At 49.9% G+C, this 19453-nt stretch overlaps 1 protein-coding gene across 6 annotated transcripts in view; it reads left to right on the top strand.

Moving 5' to 3' along the window:
* Positions 1–19453, top strand: part of ARHGAP44 (Rho GTPase activating protein 44) — a 206590-nt gene that overhangs the window by 185248 nt on the left and 1889 nt on the right. For 2 of the 6 annotated variants that reach the window (XM_032280236.1, XM_032280234.1), the window contains 4 exons: positions 2555–2776; positions 8613–8776; positions 13513–13890; positions 16585–16636. In XM_032280236.1, coding sequence (XP_032136127.1) covers positions 2555–2776; positions 8613–8776; positions 13513–13890; positions 16585–16592 — 772 coding nt within the window. In that variant the 3' untranslated portion in view covers positions 16593–16636. Of the gene's footprint in view, positions 1–1753; positions 1772–2554; positions 2777–8612; positions 8777–13512; positions 13891–16584; positions 16637–19453 lie in introns of all 6 variants that reach the window. The other 4 variants (XM_032280233.1, XM_032280231.1, XM_032280232.1 and 1 more) reach the window with 4 other exon arrangements.

Raw genomic sequence — 19453 nt, 5'->3', positions numbered from 1 at the left:
CCATGCCCAGCTAATTTTTGTATTTTTAGTAGAGATGGGGTTTCACCATGTTGGCCAGGATGGTCTCTATCTCTTGACCTTGTGATCCTCCCGCTTCAGCCTCTCAAAGTGCTGGGATTACAGGTGTGAGCTACTGTGCCCGGCTGGGAAAGACTTCTTAAAGTAGAAGAGAACTGGGCAAGGAAGAGCAGATGGGTAGGACTTACATTTTTTTAGGGCTCCTTATGCTGGTTACCATAGGAAATACCCCGCATGCCTGCAGTCCTTACCAACTGCAACTAAGCAGTATCAGTTCCCTTCCGCAGGAGGAACGTTAAGCTCTTTGTTCTTTTCATCCTGATACATTCTGAAGCCTGCAGACCACCATTCAATGATCCTCTGCAGTCCACTTTAAATACCAGGGGATGCAACTAGACTCTGTCCCAGAGTTTCGAGTGGCCTCCAAAAGCATTTCTGGATATCCTATAGGAGGTGTTTGTTTATTGATAGAAGGTTCTCAGACCCCAGATGACTTTGGAAACAATTGGGTCCAGGAAAGAGACATCCTTCCCCTTTCCCTCCATCCCTGGTGCCTCCTTGAAGCCATCCAGCGGCGATGGAGAGATACCAGCAATGGCACTAGACATGAGGTCTCCGGTGATCCTAGGAAGGAAGGGCATCAGGAAGCCATCCCCATCCCAGCATGTGCTTGGTTTCATCACTCCCCATATCTCCTTAAAGCACCTAAATCCCACCATCCCACCTGCTAAAACCAAATCTCCATACCTGAACTTCTTCTGTTCTTAAATCTTGCTGTACCTCTACAAGGTACATGTGACCTTTCTAGGTGAGCAGGATTTCATGGTATAATAGTTTTGTGCGTCTGACTAGTATAGGTGGCCATTTATTTGGTAAGGAGGAAGTGAGAGTGAGCATATAATAGTCCTCATACACCTATCCGGCTGTGCAGATACATGATAGAGACAAATGCTGGCCGGGAGCATATGTTTCCTCCCAGCATGAATGTCCTGTTTCTCCCTTAATACTAGAAATGTGAGCTCTTCTCTTAGTCAGTGAAACTTTGACTGAGGATGACAGCAGCAGTGCCTCCTAAACTAGAGGAAAGGGAGCTAACCACCTTCCGAGTCTATGTAACTTAGAAGTGAGTGGATAAGGCTGGATGTGGTGGCTCATGCCTGTAATCCCAGCACTTTGGAAGGCTGAGGCAGGTGGATCACCTGAGGTCAGGAGTTTGAGACCAGCCTGGCCAAGATGATGAAACCCCATCTCTACTAAAACTATGAAAATTAGCTGGGCGTGGTGGCAGGTACCTGTAATTCCAGCTACTTGGGAGGCTGAGGCAGGGGAATCGCTTGAACCCAGGAGGTGGAGGTTGCAGTGAACAGAGATCGTGCCATTGCACTCCAGCCTGGGTGACAAGAGCGAAACTTTGTCTCAAAAAAAAAAAAAAAAAATGACTACTTTTACCAATTTCTTTCCCCCTTCTGCCTCTTTCTTCCCCATGCCACAGCAATATCAGCTCTTCAGCTGCTCTCTTTACTTGTGTGCGTGGTAGGGTATGACTTTCACTTACACAAATAGAAGAGTCACTTCAGAGAGACCCACTAAATTGTAATAATTGTATAGCACAATAAAAATCCCACCCCAAGACCCTGGACCGTGGAGAGAGACCCCTTGCAGAAAGACAAGCTTTATGTCCAAAGGAAGGCCTAGAGTTTTTGACACTAATATCTGTATGTTTCTGTCCCTGCAGCCTTAGGAAAATCCAAAGGTATGGTATCCTCTGGTAGCTGTGAGGCCACGTTCAGTCTCTGAAACTGAGCCACCCATGCATCGTAGTGAGCTCCACCAGAGGGTGAATATGCCGCGTCTGGTTGCTTGGCCGACTTCTTTGAAGCTGTGTGCCCATCATTAAAATAGAATCAGAGCCCAGAGGGACCATAGGCACAGGCAGCCCCTTCCCTGCTGTGTAGACAAGCGGGAATGGCCTGCAGAGGTGTGACTTGGCCAGGATCCCAGCAGTGGTGGAGCTGGGGCTAGACTCCAAGTTACATAGAGAAGGATGCATATTTAAATGTCTCCTGCTGTCAGTTTCATGTTCCCCCCTTCTCTGCCCCTCCCACCTCATCTTGCACTTGGGAGGCGTAAGAGCCCCTGCCCCCCAGTTAGGGCCACGTACTGCTGTGAGGAAGGCTTGCAGTTGACACCCAGGGAGCTTGCCGGGCCATCATCCTCAGCCAGCGGGCTTTGGCAGGGGGTTGAAGCACAGCTTGTGGCCGCCAGCGCTGCCGACTGTGCCCTGCTCCTTGCCTCAGTGACAGGGCCGCTCTTGTCAGGCCTGGGCTGCCCAGGGCTGGGTCTCGGCCGCTGGGAGGAGCCAGGGCGCTGGGAGCACAGCCCCCATGCATCGCTTCCCGGGCCTCCGGGGTGCTAAAGCTGCGCTGCTCTTCTCCCAACGCGGACCTGCTTGAATGTTTCCGCTTGACGGGGGAGGGAGCCTGTCACCTGTCATCTGTCACGCGTGGGTAAGCGGTGTCTTTGTGTCCCTCGCCAGCATGGGCGTGAGGGTCATGGACACATCTTGGGTGGCTCGAAGAGGCTCCTCGGCCGGTCGGAAAGCGTCCTGCGCCCCGCCCTCCATGCAGCCTCCCGCCCCGCCCGCCGAGCTGGCTGCGCCCCTGCCTTCGCCGCTGCCGGAGCAGCCCCTGGACAGTCCCGCGGCCCCCGCGCTCTCTCCATCCGGCCTGGGCCTCCAGCCCGGGCCCGAGCGCACCAGGTAAGCGCGGGCCACTGCTGTCCGGGCGGGCTGGTGGGCGATGCAGGGGGTGTCTGGGTTTGCGGCTCTGGAAACCTCGTGGATTTTGTCATTTCCCACGCTCCCGCCCCGGTTTCTAAGCATTCACGTTTGGCTTATGCATCACGCTGGCACCAAGTAAGTCATCACAGCTGCCTGGATTATCACACAAAGCCCAGGCTTCCCCAGCAAATCATCGCAAGCAAGCAGAAGGTGGCAGCTTGCGAAGGTGGGGTGAGGAGTCTTAGGGTTCCCAACTCTCTGTTTTCTCCTTCCTCTGTCTTTGTCGTTACAGTAGCCCCCCATATCCGTGGGGGATTTGTTCCAAGACCCCCAGTGGATGCCTGAAACAGTGGATAGTACCTAACTCTATATATACTCTCTCTATATATTTTTTTCTCATACACGCATACTATGATAAAGTTTAATTTACAAATTAGGCACAGTAAGACGTGAGCAATAACTAGTAATAAAATAGAAGAAGTATAACCATATGCTGTAATACAATTATGTGAATGTGGTGCCTTTCAAAAAACTTTTTTTTTTTTTTTTTTTTTGAGACGGAGGAGTCTTGCTCTGTTGCCCAGGCTGGAGTGCAGTGGCACCATCTGGACTCACTGCAACCTCCGTCTCCCGGGTTAAAGTGATTCTACTGCCTCAGCCTCCCAAGTAGCTGGGATTACAGGCAAGTGCCACCACACCAGGCTATTTTTTGTATTTTTAGTAGAGATGGGGTTTCACTATGTTGGCCAGGCTGGTATCAAACTCCTGACCTTAAGTGATTCACCTGCCTCAGCCTCCCAAAGTGCTGGGATTACAGGTGTGAGCCACCGTGCCCAGCCACAAAACACTTTATTCAACTGTAAGTACACAGTTGAATAGCACACTGTTTTTGGATCACAACTGATCGTAGGTAACTAGAACTGCAGAAGGTAAAATCACAGATGAGGGGGCTACTTTATCCTGTTTCGAAGTTTATAATTTCTATGTTTCTCTTCCTCCTGTTTATAGTCATAGGAGCCTTTTCCTTTTTCTTTTCTTTTCTTCTTCTTTTTTTTTTTTTTTTGCACTAAAATGGGTGCAAGTCAGGGAAGGAATGGAGGTGGCAGTCCTACTGGGCCTGGTGACCTTTGCAGCTTGCCACATGGTTGAATTTCCGTTATTTTAGAAGAGGGAAAAAGGCAGGAATTCATTCCATGGTTAGCTCGGTGAACATTAACTGAGAACTTTCTCTTTTTAAAGATAAAAACATGACTGCTGCCCTTAAAAAGTTCACATTCCAGGCTGGGCAAGGTGGCTTATGCCTGTAATCCCAGCACTTTGGGAAGCCGAGGTGGGTGGATCATGAGGTCAGGAGTTCGAGAGCAGCCTGATCAACATAGTGAAACCCCATCTCTACTAAAAATACAAAAAATTAGCGGGGCGTGGTGGCGGGTACCTGTAGTCCCAGCCACTCAGGAGACTGAGGCAGGAGAATCACTTGAACCTGGGAGGCGGAGGTTGCAGTGAGCCGAGACCATGCCATTGCACTCCAGCCTGGACAGCAGAGCAAGACTCCATCTCAAAAAATAATAAGAAGAAATAAAATAAAAGTTCACATTCCAGTGAGCAAACAGGCCCTGACGGATATTGACAGCACTTGGCTATGTATCCCCAGGGCTGCAGGGGAGGAGACAGTACCTGGCCCTTCCTTGAAAGGGGCCTGATCAGGGGAGGCAGATTCTGGAAGTGAGAATTACACCGTGAAACAACTCTGCTGTTTGTTTCTATCTTTCCTCAAACAGCAATTTCAAACACCAGAAAAGCAACATGAAATCAGGTGCCCCTGTGTCTTCTGTTAGAGAACATGGCATTCATATGTGGCCGCTGCCAGAAAAGTTTTGGAGACTTTGGGAAGCTGAATCTTCTAACCCAAACCTTTCTTCAGACACACACGCATACACATAGACACACATCCTCATACACCACACAAACATGCCCACACCAACCCCGTACATGAGAGGCTTCCAGGCTTTTTTGTTATATTTTGTTTAACAACTAAAAAGTATTTTCACGGCCAGGCTCAGTGGCCCACACCTGTAATCCAAGCACTTTGGGAGACCGAAGCAGGCAGATCACCTGAGGTCAAGGAGTTCAAGACCAGCCTGGCCAATATGGTGAAACGCCATCTCTACTAAAAATACAAAAATTAGCTGGGTAGCGCACGTCTGTAGTCCCAGCTACTCAGGAGACTGAGGCAGGAGAATTGCCTGGATCTGGGAGGCAGAGGTTGCAGTGACCTGAGATTCCTCCACTGCACTCCAGCCTGGACGACAGAGTGAGACTCTGTGTCAAAAAAAAAAAAAAAATATATATATATATATTTAAATTTAAAATTTTTTTTATATATTTATAAAACTGGGAAACTGGGAAATGACAAAGGGACAGGGGGATAGTCTTAGAGCACACAGGAGGGGGCACCTGACCCTCGGTATGCTGGGATTGTTATTGACGTCTTCAACTCAGAGGATGCTCAGTCCTGGTTGTGCATTTGCGAGGCCACAGAGGACTTGGGAGGTGCAGAAGCAGGCACAGTGAGTTCAGTGGAGAAGCAGACCCTGAGAATGGGGATCTAGGTGAGGCCTAGGACACACAGACAGGAGATGGGCTGGGACCATTTCCTTTTCGGACATTCATGGGCTTCATCCTGGTTTCCCATCTTATAAAGGAAACTCAGTGCCATATGGTATTTGGCATCTAAATGATTCCTAAAAAATGCTCCTTGAAGATGGATTCCCCCAGGGTCTGAAGGCATTCCAGGAACATTCTGGATGGGTGGCTTTGCAGAATCACTCGTGGGCAGGGATTGGCAACCGCTGGTTTAGACTATTTTAAAGGTCACTCACGTTGCTCTCCGGCCAAATGTCCTTCTCCTTTGCCTGGGCTGACCGGTTTTGTAACTTTGCTTTGAATGTTCGTATTCTTTTTTGTTTTCCATCACTTTTTTTTTTTTCTCTCCCCACATGGATTTCTCCCAGTACAAACAGGTGTTCCATTGTTTTTGTTTATGTTGTTGTTTCTGTTTCCTGGATGTTTGCAGCCCAGATGATGTTCCCTCCAGTGGCATGATTCCTGTTCCAGCTCCCCCTCCCCTGAGGATGGCAGGCCCCTCCTTCGCTCTGACTGGTTCCCACCCTCCCAGCCCCGACCCCAGGCCCTGCCTTCAGCTCTTTCCCTGGCTCTATCCAGCCAAGCTCTGCCTCCATATCCTGCCCAACTGCTTAGCATGAATGCTAACCCCAAAATTCTGCTTCCTGCTTCTTGGCACCAAGCTCGTGGGCTGAGTCATGCATCTTCAGAACTAACTTGTCTTCAAACGTGCCTTAAGCATGCCTTGTTCATGTAGTCTCCCTAATAGCCACCCTACATCCCACCTCTCCACATTGGGCCAGCTGCACCTATGCTGGGGAGAGAGGACAAAGTTAAGTAGGTAAATACCTGTTTCTGTGCTGGAGAAAGTGTGTCCGAGCCGGGCGCCGTGGCTCACGCCTGTAATCCCAACACTTTGGGAGGCCGAGGTAGGTGAATCATGAGGTCAGGAGATTGAGACCATCCTGGCCAACATGGTGAAACCCCATCTCTACTAAAAATACAAAAACTAGTTGGGTGCGGTGGCATGCACATGTAATCCCAGCTACTCAGGAGGCTGAGGCAGGAGAATTGCTTGAACCTGGAAGGTGGAGATTGCAATGAGCAGAGATCGCGCTACTGCACTCCAGCCTGGCGACAGAGCAAGACGGAAGAAAGAACTCATTCCTAGCTTCCTTGGATAGATGTGTGTCCAAAGGAAGGCAGAAGAGTCTACCCACCCACAAGAAGCAATTTTTTCGGTTTGCTGGTTATGACATTGTTTTTGCCTGGTTGATTGGCCTTCCTCTTGATAGTGGCAGAGGTGGAGGGAAGGGTAGTAGATATTTGGCATTGATGCCTGGATACCTGGTAACCTTGAGCCTAACGATGAATCAAAGACAACTCCTTGTCCAGCCTAAGTGAGGCAAGGATTTTCTGTTGCTGTGTTCGTTTTTCATTAACAGAATAGAGACAGGAATTATTGCTTTTTTGGTGCCTCTGAATAAAATGGTCTTTGCCGCTTGGGGAATAGGTATAGTGTGTGAGACTCATCCCAAAAGGGAGAGAATGTGCCTCCACATTGAATGTGGTCTTTCCTTTTTCCTTTGCATGAGGAAAGCAGCCTGTGCTTTGACACTGTCGGCTTTTCTGGCCCAGCTCCCTGCTCCCAGCCTTTCTCACCTCAGCGGACAAGAGTGCTGTGTTTCTGTTGGAATTTTCTCCAAATTAACACTTGGAGTTTCTAGTTAGGAAAGAAATAGGCTGTGCCTGCCTTTTTTTTCTTTCTTCTTTCTTTCTCTCTCTCTTTTTTTTTCTTTCTCTTCTTTCTTTTTTCTTTTTCTTTCTTTTCTTTTTCTTTCTTTTCTTTCTTTCCTTTTTTTTTTTAGACAGGATCTCACTCCATTGCCCAGGCTGGAGTGCAGTGCTGCGATCTCAGCTCACTGCAACCGTCTCCTGGGTTCAAGGGATTCTCCTGCCTCAGCCTCCCGAGTAGCTGGGATTACAGGCATGTGCCACCACACCCGGCTGATTTTTGTATTGTTAGTGGAGACAGGGTTTCACCAGTTGGCCAGGCTGGTTGGTCTCAAACTCCTGACCTCTTCGCCCTCCCAGAGTGCTGGGATTACAGGCATGAGCCATCGCGCCTGGCCCAGGCTGTGCCTGCTTTTGTGGGATAGAAACAGCTATTGCAGAGGATTTCGGTTCCCAGACTCTTCATGCCCCCTGTATGGGCATCAGAATCCAGGTAGGTTCTAGCAGGGATGACAGATAGCTCCCAGCTCTGGGGCATCTCCCCTGATTCATGAGAGGCCATCTGGAGTATTTTCCTGAAGAGGAATGAGAATGCTGTGGGAGAAGAATGGCGATCAATTAGTAATATCTACCATCAGCGTGTCGGGATGGCAAATCCCTGGTCTGTGGTGTGGAGTCAGGTGTCTTCTAATATGTGCTTCATCCTTAGGAGAAGGCTGAGGAATGGCCTTGCAGTCACGATGAATCCTCTTCAGGACCTGGTGACCTAGGGTGTCCTGTTGTCAATTTGAGAGGCCAGAGGCTTTGCCACTGACCTTCACCTATCTCTAAGCCTGGGACTGGGACTCAAACTGGCCCACAGTTAAGGGCATGGCTTGGGTCTCTGTCCACCCTCGCCTCTGCTGGAATGGGTATTGAGTTTGAGGATGAGTCCTAGAATTCCTCCTGCTTAGGGGTGCGCTGAAGGCTCAGGGCAAACAGCTAGAGAGCTGGACCACAAGCTTGGCAGCGGGAGTCCGTGTCATCAACACTCATTGGGCACAGTGGCCCCAAGAAGTCCTCTTGGCTGTCGTAGGAAAAACACACTTTGGTGTTCCAGTTTGAGAATATTCTAGAATTCCCGGGTTGATGGCAGGATACAGTGGAGGTGCCTAGGCCCCTTTCTTCACATTGCTCACGGTCTCCTTGAGAAGAGGAGGGCAGGCACATGAAAAGGGCGTTGGCAGTGAACGCCAAGTGCCACAGAGATGGGATGGAACCCAGGCTGTCGGAGCTCCAGGAAGGACAATCACCTCATGGAGCATCTGCAAGGCTTTAGGAAGGGACCAAGACAGACCAGAGCTGGGACAGACTTGTACAGGGCCCGGAAGGACACACAGGGTGGCCATTAGCAAGGCTGGTGCTGCAGCTCACTGAGTTCGGGGCTTCTCTTTTGTATTGTGTGCTTGTGTTTCAGCGCATCAAAAAGCAAGGAACTTTCTCCAGGGTCTACACAGAAAGGAAGTCCAGGCTCCAGCCAAGGGACAGCCTGTGCAGGGACGCAACCAGGGCCTCAGCCAGGTGCCAGCCCCAGCCCCAGCCAGCTGCCTGCAGACCAGAGTCCTCACACCCTCCGGAAAGGTATGGCCCTCCTTCCCTTCTCCTTGGTCTCAGGCTAGAGGTGGTGTTTACATTCCCAGAAGACTTGTTTTCCTCAGTTCACTTGGATATTGAGAAACCGTGTGGTTTAGTGAAAAATTCCTATCTGGTCATTCGAGCTTTGGAAGTTAAAAGGGATCATTTCTGTATGATTCCTCAGTTTACTCATTTGACAGGTGGGCTCGTTAGGGGCATAGAGAGGACAGTGCTTCCCATACACCAAATGATTCAACCAGGGCAAAAATTATTGTCCACAATGACGTGTTTTCCAGAGACCTGCCAGGTTCTACCTCTGTCATTTGAAAAGCTGTGTAGGGTCATCTACAGGAGCCTCCTTCCCCCCAAGCCAGCCCCGTACAGCTGCCTACCCCTGGATCAGTCGTACAAGGTGACAGAGGGACTCAGGATAGCTTCTGTAATACCTGAGTCTCGGTCGGGCACCGTGGCTCTGGGAGACCAAGGCAGGTGGATCACAAGGTCAGGAGATCAAGACCATCCTGGCCAACATGGTGAAACCCTGTCTCTACTAAAAATAAAAAAATTAGCTGGGCACAGTGGCGTGCCCCTGTAGTACCAGCTACTTGGGAGGCTGAGGCAGGAAAAACACTTGAACCCAGGAGGCGGAGATTGCAGTGACCTGAGATCTCGCCAGCCCGGTGACAGAGTGAGACTCTGGAGACTCTGTCTCAAAAAAAAAAACAAAAAACAAAAACTGAGTCTCAACACTGAATACTTCTGCTTTGGAAGGCCTGAGAATAGCTACACTGCCCAGTTATTACCTTCTCTTCAGATAATCACTCTCAAAAGCTAAAGGTATGCTCCATGGTGACATTTCATAAATAAAGCGCTGTACTGAGTGTATTTATCTGAACCTTTTTGGTTTGTTCTTACCTGTGTCATCTCTTTGCAGTTTTCACTCGTCTAAAATAATACATCATTGCACGTGTTCCAAATTCAGGCCACTTACAAGTCTAGAAGCAGCTTTAACTCTGGGATTTGTGGAATAGGGCCGGGTTTAGCTCACCCACCAGTGCCTTCATGACAGGCCCTTTTCCAGCCCCCTTAGCGCCGATCATTGGGCATTTTCATTCTCTTTCTCTGCCTTCAACAAGCCCGCGATCTTATTTGATTCCCACTCATTCCTTCTGCATTCTATACATATTTACTGAGCCCTGCTATGCTTTCCAGAAAGGAAGGCAGCAATAACGCAAAGGTGTTGATACTGTGCTGGGAGACACTCAGGGTACTGTGAGGACGCCTGGGGGCATGATTTCCAGACCCAGGAGTTAGGACGGGTGACCCAGAAGAAAGGACATCGTGAAGGTTGAATCGGAGTTGGGCCAAAGTGGTGGGGGTGAGATTTCAGCATTTCAGAGCATTTCTCCAGCACCAATGCTTTCTACTTGGTCTAGATGCCATATTCCTGGGCACGTCTTCATTTTGAAGGGCACTTTAACTGGCCGGGCGCAGTGGCTCACACCTATAATCCTAGCACTTTTGGAGGCTGAGGCGGGTAGATTGCCTGAATTCAGGAGTCCAAGACCAACCTGGAAAACATGGTGAAACCTCATCTCTACTAAAATACAAAAAATCAGCTGGGCATGGTGGCGGGTGCCTATAATCCCAGCTGCTCAGGAGGCTGAGGCACGAGAATTGCTTGAACCCGGGAGGCAGAGGTTGCAGTGAGCCAAGATTGTGCCATTGCACTCTAGCCTGGGCAGCAAAGTGAAACTCTGTCTCAAAAAAAAAAAAAAAAAAAAAAGGCCAGGGTCAGTGGCTCCCACTTATAATCCCAGCACTTTGGGAGGCCGAGTTAGGCAGATCAACTGAGGAGTGACGACCCCAGCCTGACCAACATGGAGAAACACTGTCTCTACTAAAAAAGAAAATACAAAATTAGCCAGGTGTGGTGGTGCATGCCTGTAAGCCCAGATACTCAGGAGGCTGAGGCAGGAGAATCATTGGAAACTGGGAGGTGGAGGTTGCGATGAGCTGAGATCACACCATTGCACTCCAGCCTGGGCAACAAGAGCAGAACTCCATCTCAAAAACAAAAAAAAGAAAGAAATTAAAAAGAAAAAAGAGTCTTTTAACTTACCCCACAGCACTGCAATACAGAGGTGATGGCTAAGTCATTACCTTGCCCAGTGGGAGGGCCAGGGTTCCTGTAGCAGCTAGCCAGCCTCCTAATGCCAGTGACAGGTTGACCCTTTTAGTTTTTGCAGCACATTGGACATATACAGGCAGTATGGCCTAGAGTGACTCAGGTCCCTTTCCCAAGTGACCTTCAGTGGCCCGAACCCATCTTTTGAAAAGTATAAATTTCTTCTCTACTCCCCATCATGCCCACAGATGGCATACTTAGCTAGTCTTTTTTTTTTTTTTTTTTTTTTTAACACCTCAGTCTTTTGACAACGTGCCTACAATTTCACATCCTATTCCTATCACCACCGGAAGTGGTAAATGTCATCACAGACATGGTGATGCATCCTCCTCCCCCAGCTCCTTCATGAGAAGGCATGCACGAGTGCTGATACCTAGGGTCTCCACCTGCTTCTCATCCAGGGGTACCCCTCCATCTGTCACCCATGACCATGTGGCTGTCATGAGCTACAGTAGCAGCTGCTGGAAACACTTCCCCTGTACTCAGGAAATAGGGTTGAAAAGTGAAATTGGAAAGTTAAGTGGTTTTATTATGTCATGATTAGGCAGTACTTGACATGCATAATCTCATTTAATTATTACGCTGCTGCAGAGAAAATCTTATTCCTCCGATTGCATAGAAGATGTTTGAATAAGTTGACTCGGAATAGAGCAGGTAAGAGGCAGGATAGAAATTTAAGCCCAAGTTGGCAGGATTCTGAAGGGTATGTCCTTTTTTCTCTTTTTTTTTTTTTTTTTTTTTGAGATGAAGTCTTGCTCTGTTGCCTAGGCAGAGCAATCTCGGCTCACTGCAACCTCCACCTCCTAGGTTCAAGCAATTCTCCTGCCTCAGCCTCGCCAGTAGCTGGGATTGCAGGCCCCTGCCACTCCACTGGGCTATTTTTTTGGTATTTTTAGTACAGACGGGGTTTCACCGTCTTGGCCAGGCTGGTCTCCATCTCCTGACCTCGTGATCCACCCACCTTAGCCTCCCAGAGTGCTGGGATTATAGGCGTGAGTCACCAAGCCCGGCCAGGGCATGTTCTTCTGTCCACACTGCAGACTGACCACACCTGGAGAATACATGCACTGTCCTCCTAACAGACTTCGTTCCCCAGAGGGAGTGGGGGTGGGGTGGGGTGGGGTGAAAGAAGAGTTTCTGACGCCTCCCTGAGGACTTACAAGATAATTTCTTTTAGAATCAGACCCACACACAGCCAGTCCTCACTTAAATCTAAGTGATCCCTCTCTCAAGATATTTTTTGCCCATCAAGCATCTCCTGGATGTTTGGATTTGTTGTCTTTACCAATTCATTTTCAGTTAAAGGTATAATGAATTTGTCATCCTGTAGGGTGATTGGGTAAAGGGAAATGAAGGTAAGGCAAAGGAGGTCAGGGCAATGATATGCTTTGAAAACCGAAGTCGATCGGCCGGGCATGGTGGCTTATGCCTGTAATCCAAGCAGTTTGGAGGCCAAGGCAGGCGGATCACCTGAGATCGGGAGTTCAATACCAGACTGACCAACATGGTGAAATCCCATCTTTAAAAAAAAAAAAAAAGAAAGAAAAATGCAGTCAATTTATATACATGCTTAGACCGGAGGGTACCATTCTCCAAAGATAAATGAATGACAGGAAAGCCTCAGCAGCAAGGATGCTGGATTGAGGCACAGAATATAAAGTCGTAGAGCAACAGGGGTTCTGTGGCCGAAGGATTTGATCACATATCACTGTCAGGAGAGCCAGAAACCATCGGGCAGTTTCAGCCAAAAGTCAGTTTTCCATCCCGAGGACCTGCCCCCGGGTCAGGGCTCCTCTGTCCATTACAGCAAATGGAACTAGAGTCATCCTCTGCTGGACCCCGCCCCACTGACTCACTCTTGCTCAGAGTGGAGCAGCGATACCTCTCACCACTGGGAAAGCAGCCCACTCCTGTGGATGGGAAATTTGTTCTCCAGTTTGGCAGGGTGTACATGTGTAGATCAGGGCAGAAATCCAGAAAAGAGGAGGAGAAATTAGTTAACAGATGGGAAGATAGGAAAACTTGCAGTTCTAGGTTAATTTTTAAACATTGTACTGGAGCCGGGTGCGGTGGCTCACACCTGTGATCCCGACACTGTGGGAGGCCGAGGCGGGTGTATCACCTGAGGTGAGGAGTTCGAGACCAGCCTGCCCAACATGGAGAAACCTCATCTCTACTAAAAATACAAAATTAGCTGGTTGTGGTAGCACATGCCTGTAATCCCAGCTACTCTGGAGGCTGAGGCAGGTGAATCGCTTGAACCCCAGGAGGTGGAGGTTGCGGTGAGCTGAGATCATGCCATTGCACTCCAGCCTGGGCAACAAGAGCAAAACTCCATCTCAAAAAAAAAAAAAAGGAAAGAAAGAAAGAAAATTGTATTGGCTGCTCTCAGTGTGGGCAAGAGGCTGGGGGTCAGGGCAGGGGGCTGTGCGTGGGTGGGTGCTAGGGCAGGAGGTGGGGACAGCTTTGGACGCTGAAGTGTGTGTGAACAGGCCCCACAACGGCTTTATTTAACAACTTTGTGTTTGTTGTTGTGTTGTGTTTTCTCTTTCAGTTTCAAAGAAGCTGGCACCAATTCCACCCAAGGTCCCCTTTGGCCAGCCAGGGGCTGTGGCAGACCAGTCTGCTGGCCAGCCGTCCCCAGTCAGCCTGTCCCCCACCCCGCCGAGCACCCCATCGCCCTATGGACTGAGCTATCCTCAGGGGTACTCCTTGGCCTCGGGCCAGCTCTCTCCAGCTGCTGCTCCTCCCCTGGCCTCTCCTTCTGTCTTTACAAGCACTTTGACCAAATCTCGGCCCACTCCTAAGCCCCGACAGAGACCTACTCTGCCTCCTCCTCAGCCTCCCACGGTAAACCTCTCGGCCTCTAGTCCACAGTCCACGGAGCCCCCCATGCTAGATGGCATGCCCCCTGGGGAAAGCATGTCTACAGGTAAGCAAGCCACAGGCTCCTTCACCTTTACTTTATGAACCTTAGTGAAATGTGCCTAGGGGAGGGGTGTTAATGTCACTGCCAGGGAACAAATTCCTGTGTGCTTTCAGGTGACTGGGCTGGCACCAGGGGTAGCTCATAAGATCTCCTCAGAAGCCCACCAGTGCTGGCAGGGCGTGGTGGCTCACGCCTGTAGTCCCAGCACTTTGAGAGGCCAAGGTGGATCACCTGAGGTCCTGAGTTTGAGACCAGCCTGACCAGCCTGGAGAAACCCAATCTTTACTAAAATTACAAAAAATTAGCCAGGCGTGGTGGCACATGCCTGTAATCCCAGCTACTTGGGAGGCTGAGGATGGAGAATCCTTGAACCTGGGAGGCGGAGGTTGTGGTGAGCCGAGATGGTGCCATTGGGCAACAACTCCAGCCTGGGCAACAAGAGGAAAGCCTCATCTAAAAAAAAAAGCCCACTGATGCAAAGCAACCCTGGAATCCAGGTGTCCCACACAGGGGCTTCTTACGGGATCTCTCTTGGTCTAAGCCTCCCAGCCTGGGGTTCTGTTTTTGCTGTTAATGGTGGGGTTGAAGATACTGAGTCATTTGGAGTGGGGCCTCAGGAGAGGCTGGAAGCTGGTTATGATCACTAAACAGCATCAAAACCCAGGTATTCCCTAGATAGAGCCCAAGCAACTGACAGGTATAAATGCTCACCTGGAGAACAAGCTTAAGAACCAAAGATGTTTTTCTCTCTTAGTAAAATAAGCCTTCTTAGAAAAATATACTTCTAGGTAGATTGTTAGAGAGGGGTGAATCTCAGAAAAGAAGCATGTCTCCTCCGACGCCCCCCCCCCCAACCAGACTCCGCTCCCTGGCCAATTCCTTGAAGAACTGATTGGACAAGCCCACGACTTAATTTAGTTTTGATTTAAATTTAGAAACAAAGATGGAGCTCTCTTCTCCCAGAAAAAAAAATGTGTAAGCACGAAATCACAAACACACACCACATTCAGCCAAAACCATTCACTGGCTAGAAGAAACATCCCCCACACACTTTAACCACGTGAGATTATAAAGTCAGGGGCATATTTGTGGTGGCTGCTAAAGTCATTTGGGCATTTTCCTTGTTCAGCGAGACAGGCACAGGGTTGAGCCGTGTCTTGGGCTCGAGCCAACCCACTTTACTGCGTGGCGGTGAGCTGGAGCATATGTGTGTTTAGTGTTGTCCCGAGTAGCAGAAGGTGAGGCAGCATGGGTTGGAACACACACACATACCACACATCACACGCCCCACACACACCCACTCACCCATTTCAAAGAACAATGCTGTCCTAGGGTGCCTGCTGGGACTTTTCATGGATATTGCACTTTCCCCTCCACATTCTTCTCCAAAAGAGTGATTTATTTCTTCCTTGATTAGATGGAAGCGGTGACCCCATGGGGTTCAGCTCCGTACTGCCTTAGAAGAGGCTAGTTCAGTTTGCAAGTGTTTGTGCTAGGTCAGATTTAAACATTACAGGGAAGAGCCATCTGGTGATTCAGCTTCTTTATTTTTGGATGTGATTAATGTTGAATATACAGCTGCTGTCATCTACCCTGAGGCTTATTAAAAATTAGGCAAATTTCTCCCTGGAAAATGACAGTGAGCACCACTCCTATCTTGGTGGGTCTTGGTGGCGAGGTGTTATCTCCTGAAGGAGCACATGATGATGGGAGGGGACAGGTTTGCACCCCCCGCCCCGGGAAGGTCACACCTGCAGAGGAGCTGAAGGTCACTGAAGCCAGTTCTCCAGGGCTGTTCCTCCCAACGTGTCACACCTGCTGCCGACTCTTCCAGCTACCCCAGGGAAGGGACACAGGTGGTGTCAATACATAAGCAATAGAATGAGCAGAAGATGGGCCGGACAGTGGCTCACACCTGTAATCCCAGCACTTTGGGAGGCTGAGGCGGGTGGATCACGAGGTCAGGAGATTGAGACCAGCCTGGCTAACACGGTGAAACCCCGTGTCCAAAAAAAAAAAAATGAGCAGAAGATGCCACTTGTGAAACAGAAAGAGAGGAGAAATTGAGGAACAAAAAAGTGGGCCAGAGGCCTGGGAGGGCAGTGCCCCCGAAGTGCTATGAGAAGTGGTTCCCGTTCCATCTCACAGGTTTAAGAATTCCTGCCCTGGCTGGGCGCGGTGGCTCAAGCCTGTAATCCCAGCACTTTGGGAGGCCGAGGTGGGTGGATCACAAGTTCAAAAGATTGAGACCATGCTGGCCAACATGATGAAACCCCATTTCTATGAAATATACAAAAATTAGCTGGGTGCTGTGGGAGGTGCCTGCAGTCCCAACTACTCAGGAGGCTGAGGCAGGAGAATTGCTTGAACCCGGGAGGCGGGGGTTGTAGTGAGCCAAGATCGAGCCACTGCACTCCGGCCTGGGCAACAGAGCAAGACTCCGTCTCAAAAAACAAAACAAAAAAAACTCCACCTCCTGGATTCATAATGATGTCCCTCACCCTGTGCAGACCCTGTTTTAATGTTCTTTTGGCAGCAGACTGTTTTGTCTTGTACATTCAGGTCTCTGAGCCAGTGTAGAATCCATCATGGTTTGGTGTGGCCGCCTGGGACTGTGATATTGGCACTTTTTTTTTTTGTGACGTTCATGTTTTGTGTTGATTCCTTTCTCCGAATCCTATCATTGTGTTCTTGCAGCTGTGTGACATGAGTGGCGCAGTTTTGGATACGTGTGAGGGGGATTTTCAGGGTAAGCTGGCCCCGGCCGTGCCCCTCCACCCCGCTAGCTAGCCAGGCCAGCTGCCCGCTCCTCCCCTCCGCTCCTCCTCTCTGCATGTGGCTCAGACCATCCGCATGGCTGCCTCACTCTCCAGCCTTCCCCAGCCTCAGCAAGGATGAGTTGATCCATGAGCTTATTTGGCTTTGGGGGATCCCTGGCCTCTTTTTCTTTCTTTTCATTAGGAGGAGCTGGGGGAAAACCCAGCCAGCCCCTTTCCCCACTTCTCTTTCACTAGAATCATGTCTGCAGTTCCTCCTCCTCTGTTCTCCCTCAGATTGAGACAGTGGAGTGGTAACAGATCTGTTCTTTGTATGAGACTTTTGTGCTGGAGGCGCTTGTGCCCAGCGCCCTGGGGGACGTGCACCTGCTCACCTTCGTTTAGGAAGGCGCCCCATGCCGGTTGCGGTGGCTCACGCCTTTAACCCCAGCACTTTGGGAGGCCGAGGTGGGTGGATCACGAGGTCAGGAATTCAAGACCAGCCTGGTCAAGATGATGAAACCTCGTTTCTACTAAAAATACAAAAAATTAGCCAGGTGTGGTGCTGGGCGCCTGTAATCCCAGTGACTCAGGAGGCTGAGGCAGAGAATTGCAGGGACCCAGAAGCAGAGGTTGCAGTGAGCTGAGATCGAGCCACTGCACTCCAGCCTGGGCCACAGAATGAGACTCTGTCTCAAACAAAAAAAAAAAAAAAAAAAAAAAAAAAAAAAGGAAAGCATCCCAAGGGGAGGTCCTACCTGGTGCAGCCCGACACAGGGTCCGCACTGCAACCTGTGTCCCATTTCCTGTGGCCCTGAGTTTATACCAGCATGTTTCCCCTCCTAGACTTAGATCCTAATGTCTGGCTTCTTTCGGGCCGAGACTGCTGGCAAATCCTGAAGAATCCGTATCAGCGCCCATCCTGCTCCCGTTCTCCCTCATCCCCAGCGGATATGCCAGACAGATCCTTTCTGCCCAACTCAATAAAATTTGGGGGAGCATTTATATCAGTATCTGTTCCTCCTCCTCTAAAGAGTAAATGCTCAAACCATAACTGAGGGAGGGATGTGAAGGAAGCCAGCGGGACTTATGTGTATTTGCCTCTGTAAGTAGGGGTGGCCGGAGTAAGCCAGGTCTTCTTCCTAATTCGGCCCACGGTCCTGCAGAGACTAGCAACAGGCACCAGGGTATCTGGTGCTCACAGACAGCATCGCCAGGTGCTTCCAGAGTGGCCTGGAAACAGGCAGCCTCCGTGTCCCTCTTCCCAGGAATGATGATGAGGGCTTCTGCCCCTGAATCCCATTCCCTCACTTAGTGACTCTTCTCCCTTGGGCGTCTTTTTAAGGTTGCAGCAAGGATAAGGGTATGACAACTCGCACGAGTCCTGTTCTGGGCCCGTCTAAACTCATCACCTCCCTGTACTATTCCCATTTGACTGCTGAGGCACAGGGAAGGCGGGAAACTTGTCCAAGGTCATGCTCTGCCTGCCAGACACATTTGGGATTTTTAAGCAGGGGAGCTTGTGCTCTTACCTGATAGTGAACCCTGTACAGTGAGGTGGGCCCCGGGCCACTCAGCATCACGCCTGTGCAGGCAGATGACCCAGGCAATAGGGAAAAGGCACTGCTTCAGTGGCACTGGCTGTTCCTCCAGCCCCCACCTCCCAAATCTCTGCTTCTCCATCAGACCGGAAGGACATGAGGACTGCCTGGGGGGTGGGGTGAGGGAGGACCTTTGTCCCAGAGCTTCCGTGTTTGTATGATGTCTTTCAGGACAGTGTCCAAATGTATGTCTGTACACTCAGTATGGTATTCCTCAGTCTGAACAATGTTCCCTTCCTCTGCCTCCTGAAATGTTGTTCCTGGCCTTGCAAGGCTAAGTGAGGGCCAGAAACTAAGCAGGCAGGCTGGGCGTGGTGGCTCATGCCTGTAATCTAAACACTTTGGGAGGCCGAGGTGGGTGATTTACCTGAGGTCAGGAGTTGGAGACCAGCCTGGCCAACATGGTGAAACCGCATCTCTACTAAAAATAAAAAATTAATAATAAAAAAGCTGGGTGTGGTGGTGCATGCCCGTAATCCCAACTACTCAGGAGGCTGGGGCAGAAGAATTGCTCGAACCCAGGAGGTGGAGGTTGCAATGAGCCGAGACCACACCACTGCACTCCAGCCTGAGTGACGAGAGGGAAACTCAGTCTCAAAAATAAATAAATAAATAAGCAGGCAAAGGACAGGACAGTGGAGGCTGAAAGTGGATCAAAAGAGGCACATGATGAGACTAAGGGACCCAGGGGATCTGTGATTCTCTGTGTAGCACATGCCAGAGGAGTCAGCAAGCTCAGCCTCGTCAGCGTCCCCCAGGGTGGTGGCTGCAGCAGCAAGGCTGTTTTTCACATGGTGTGGCAAACAGGCTTCGTGTCCACTCAGCTGCCAGGCTGAGGCCTTCTGTCATCTTTGCTGACTTACAGATGTCCAGACACTTGAGCTATTAATTTCAAGTATATTTCTCCTGATTATCTTGCTGGGAAAAAATGATCTTTTAATGCTCCCAATAAGGATGTAACCAGAGGTGGCAGTTTTCCTGCAGTCAGGGACAGTTGGCACCAGTGATGACCAGGGTCCTGAGGGAGGCCTTCTACTCTGCCCATGTCAGCCGTCCAAAATGCAAGAGTCAGGACACAGGCTTAGGGTTCCCCTAGTCATTCACAGGCTTGAGGAGAAAGGGGTCCTTTTCCACTGCCTCATGCCCTGTCCTTGAAGATTCTGGGGAATGAAATGCAGTCTGATATAGATCCCCAAAAAGATGTCATTG

Source organism: Sapajus apella, unplaced genomic scaffold (assembly GCF_009761245.1).
Source record: "Sapajus apella isolate SASKATOON/1434 unplaced genomic scaffold, GSC_monkey_1.0 scaffold12, whole genome shotgun sequence".
Classification (NCBI taxonomy): domain Eukaryota; kingdom Metazoa; phylum Chordata; class Mammalia; order Primates; family Cebidae; genus Sapajus; species Sapajus apella.
Note: the sequence above shows the minus strand (reverse complement) of the source record. Positions and strands in the feature narration are given on the sequence as shown.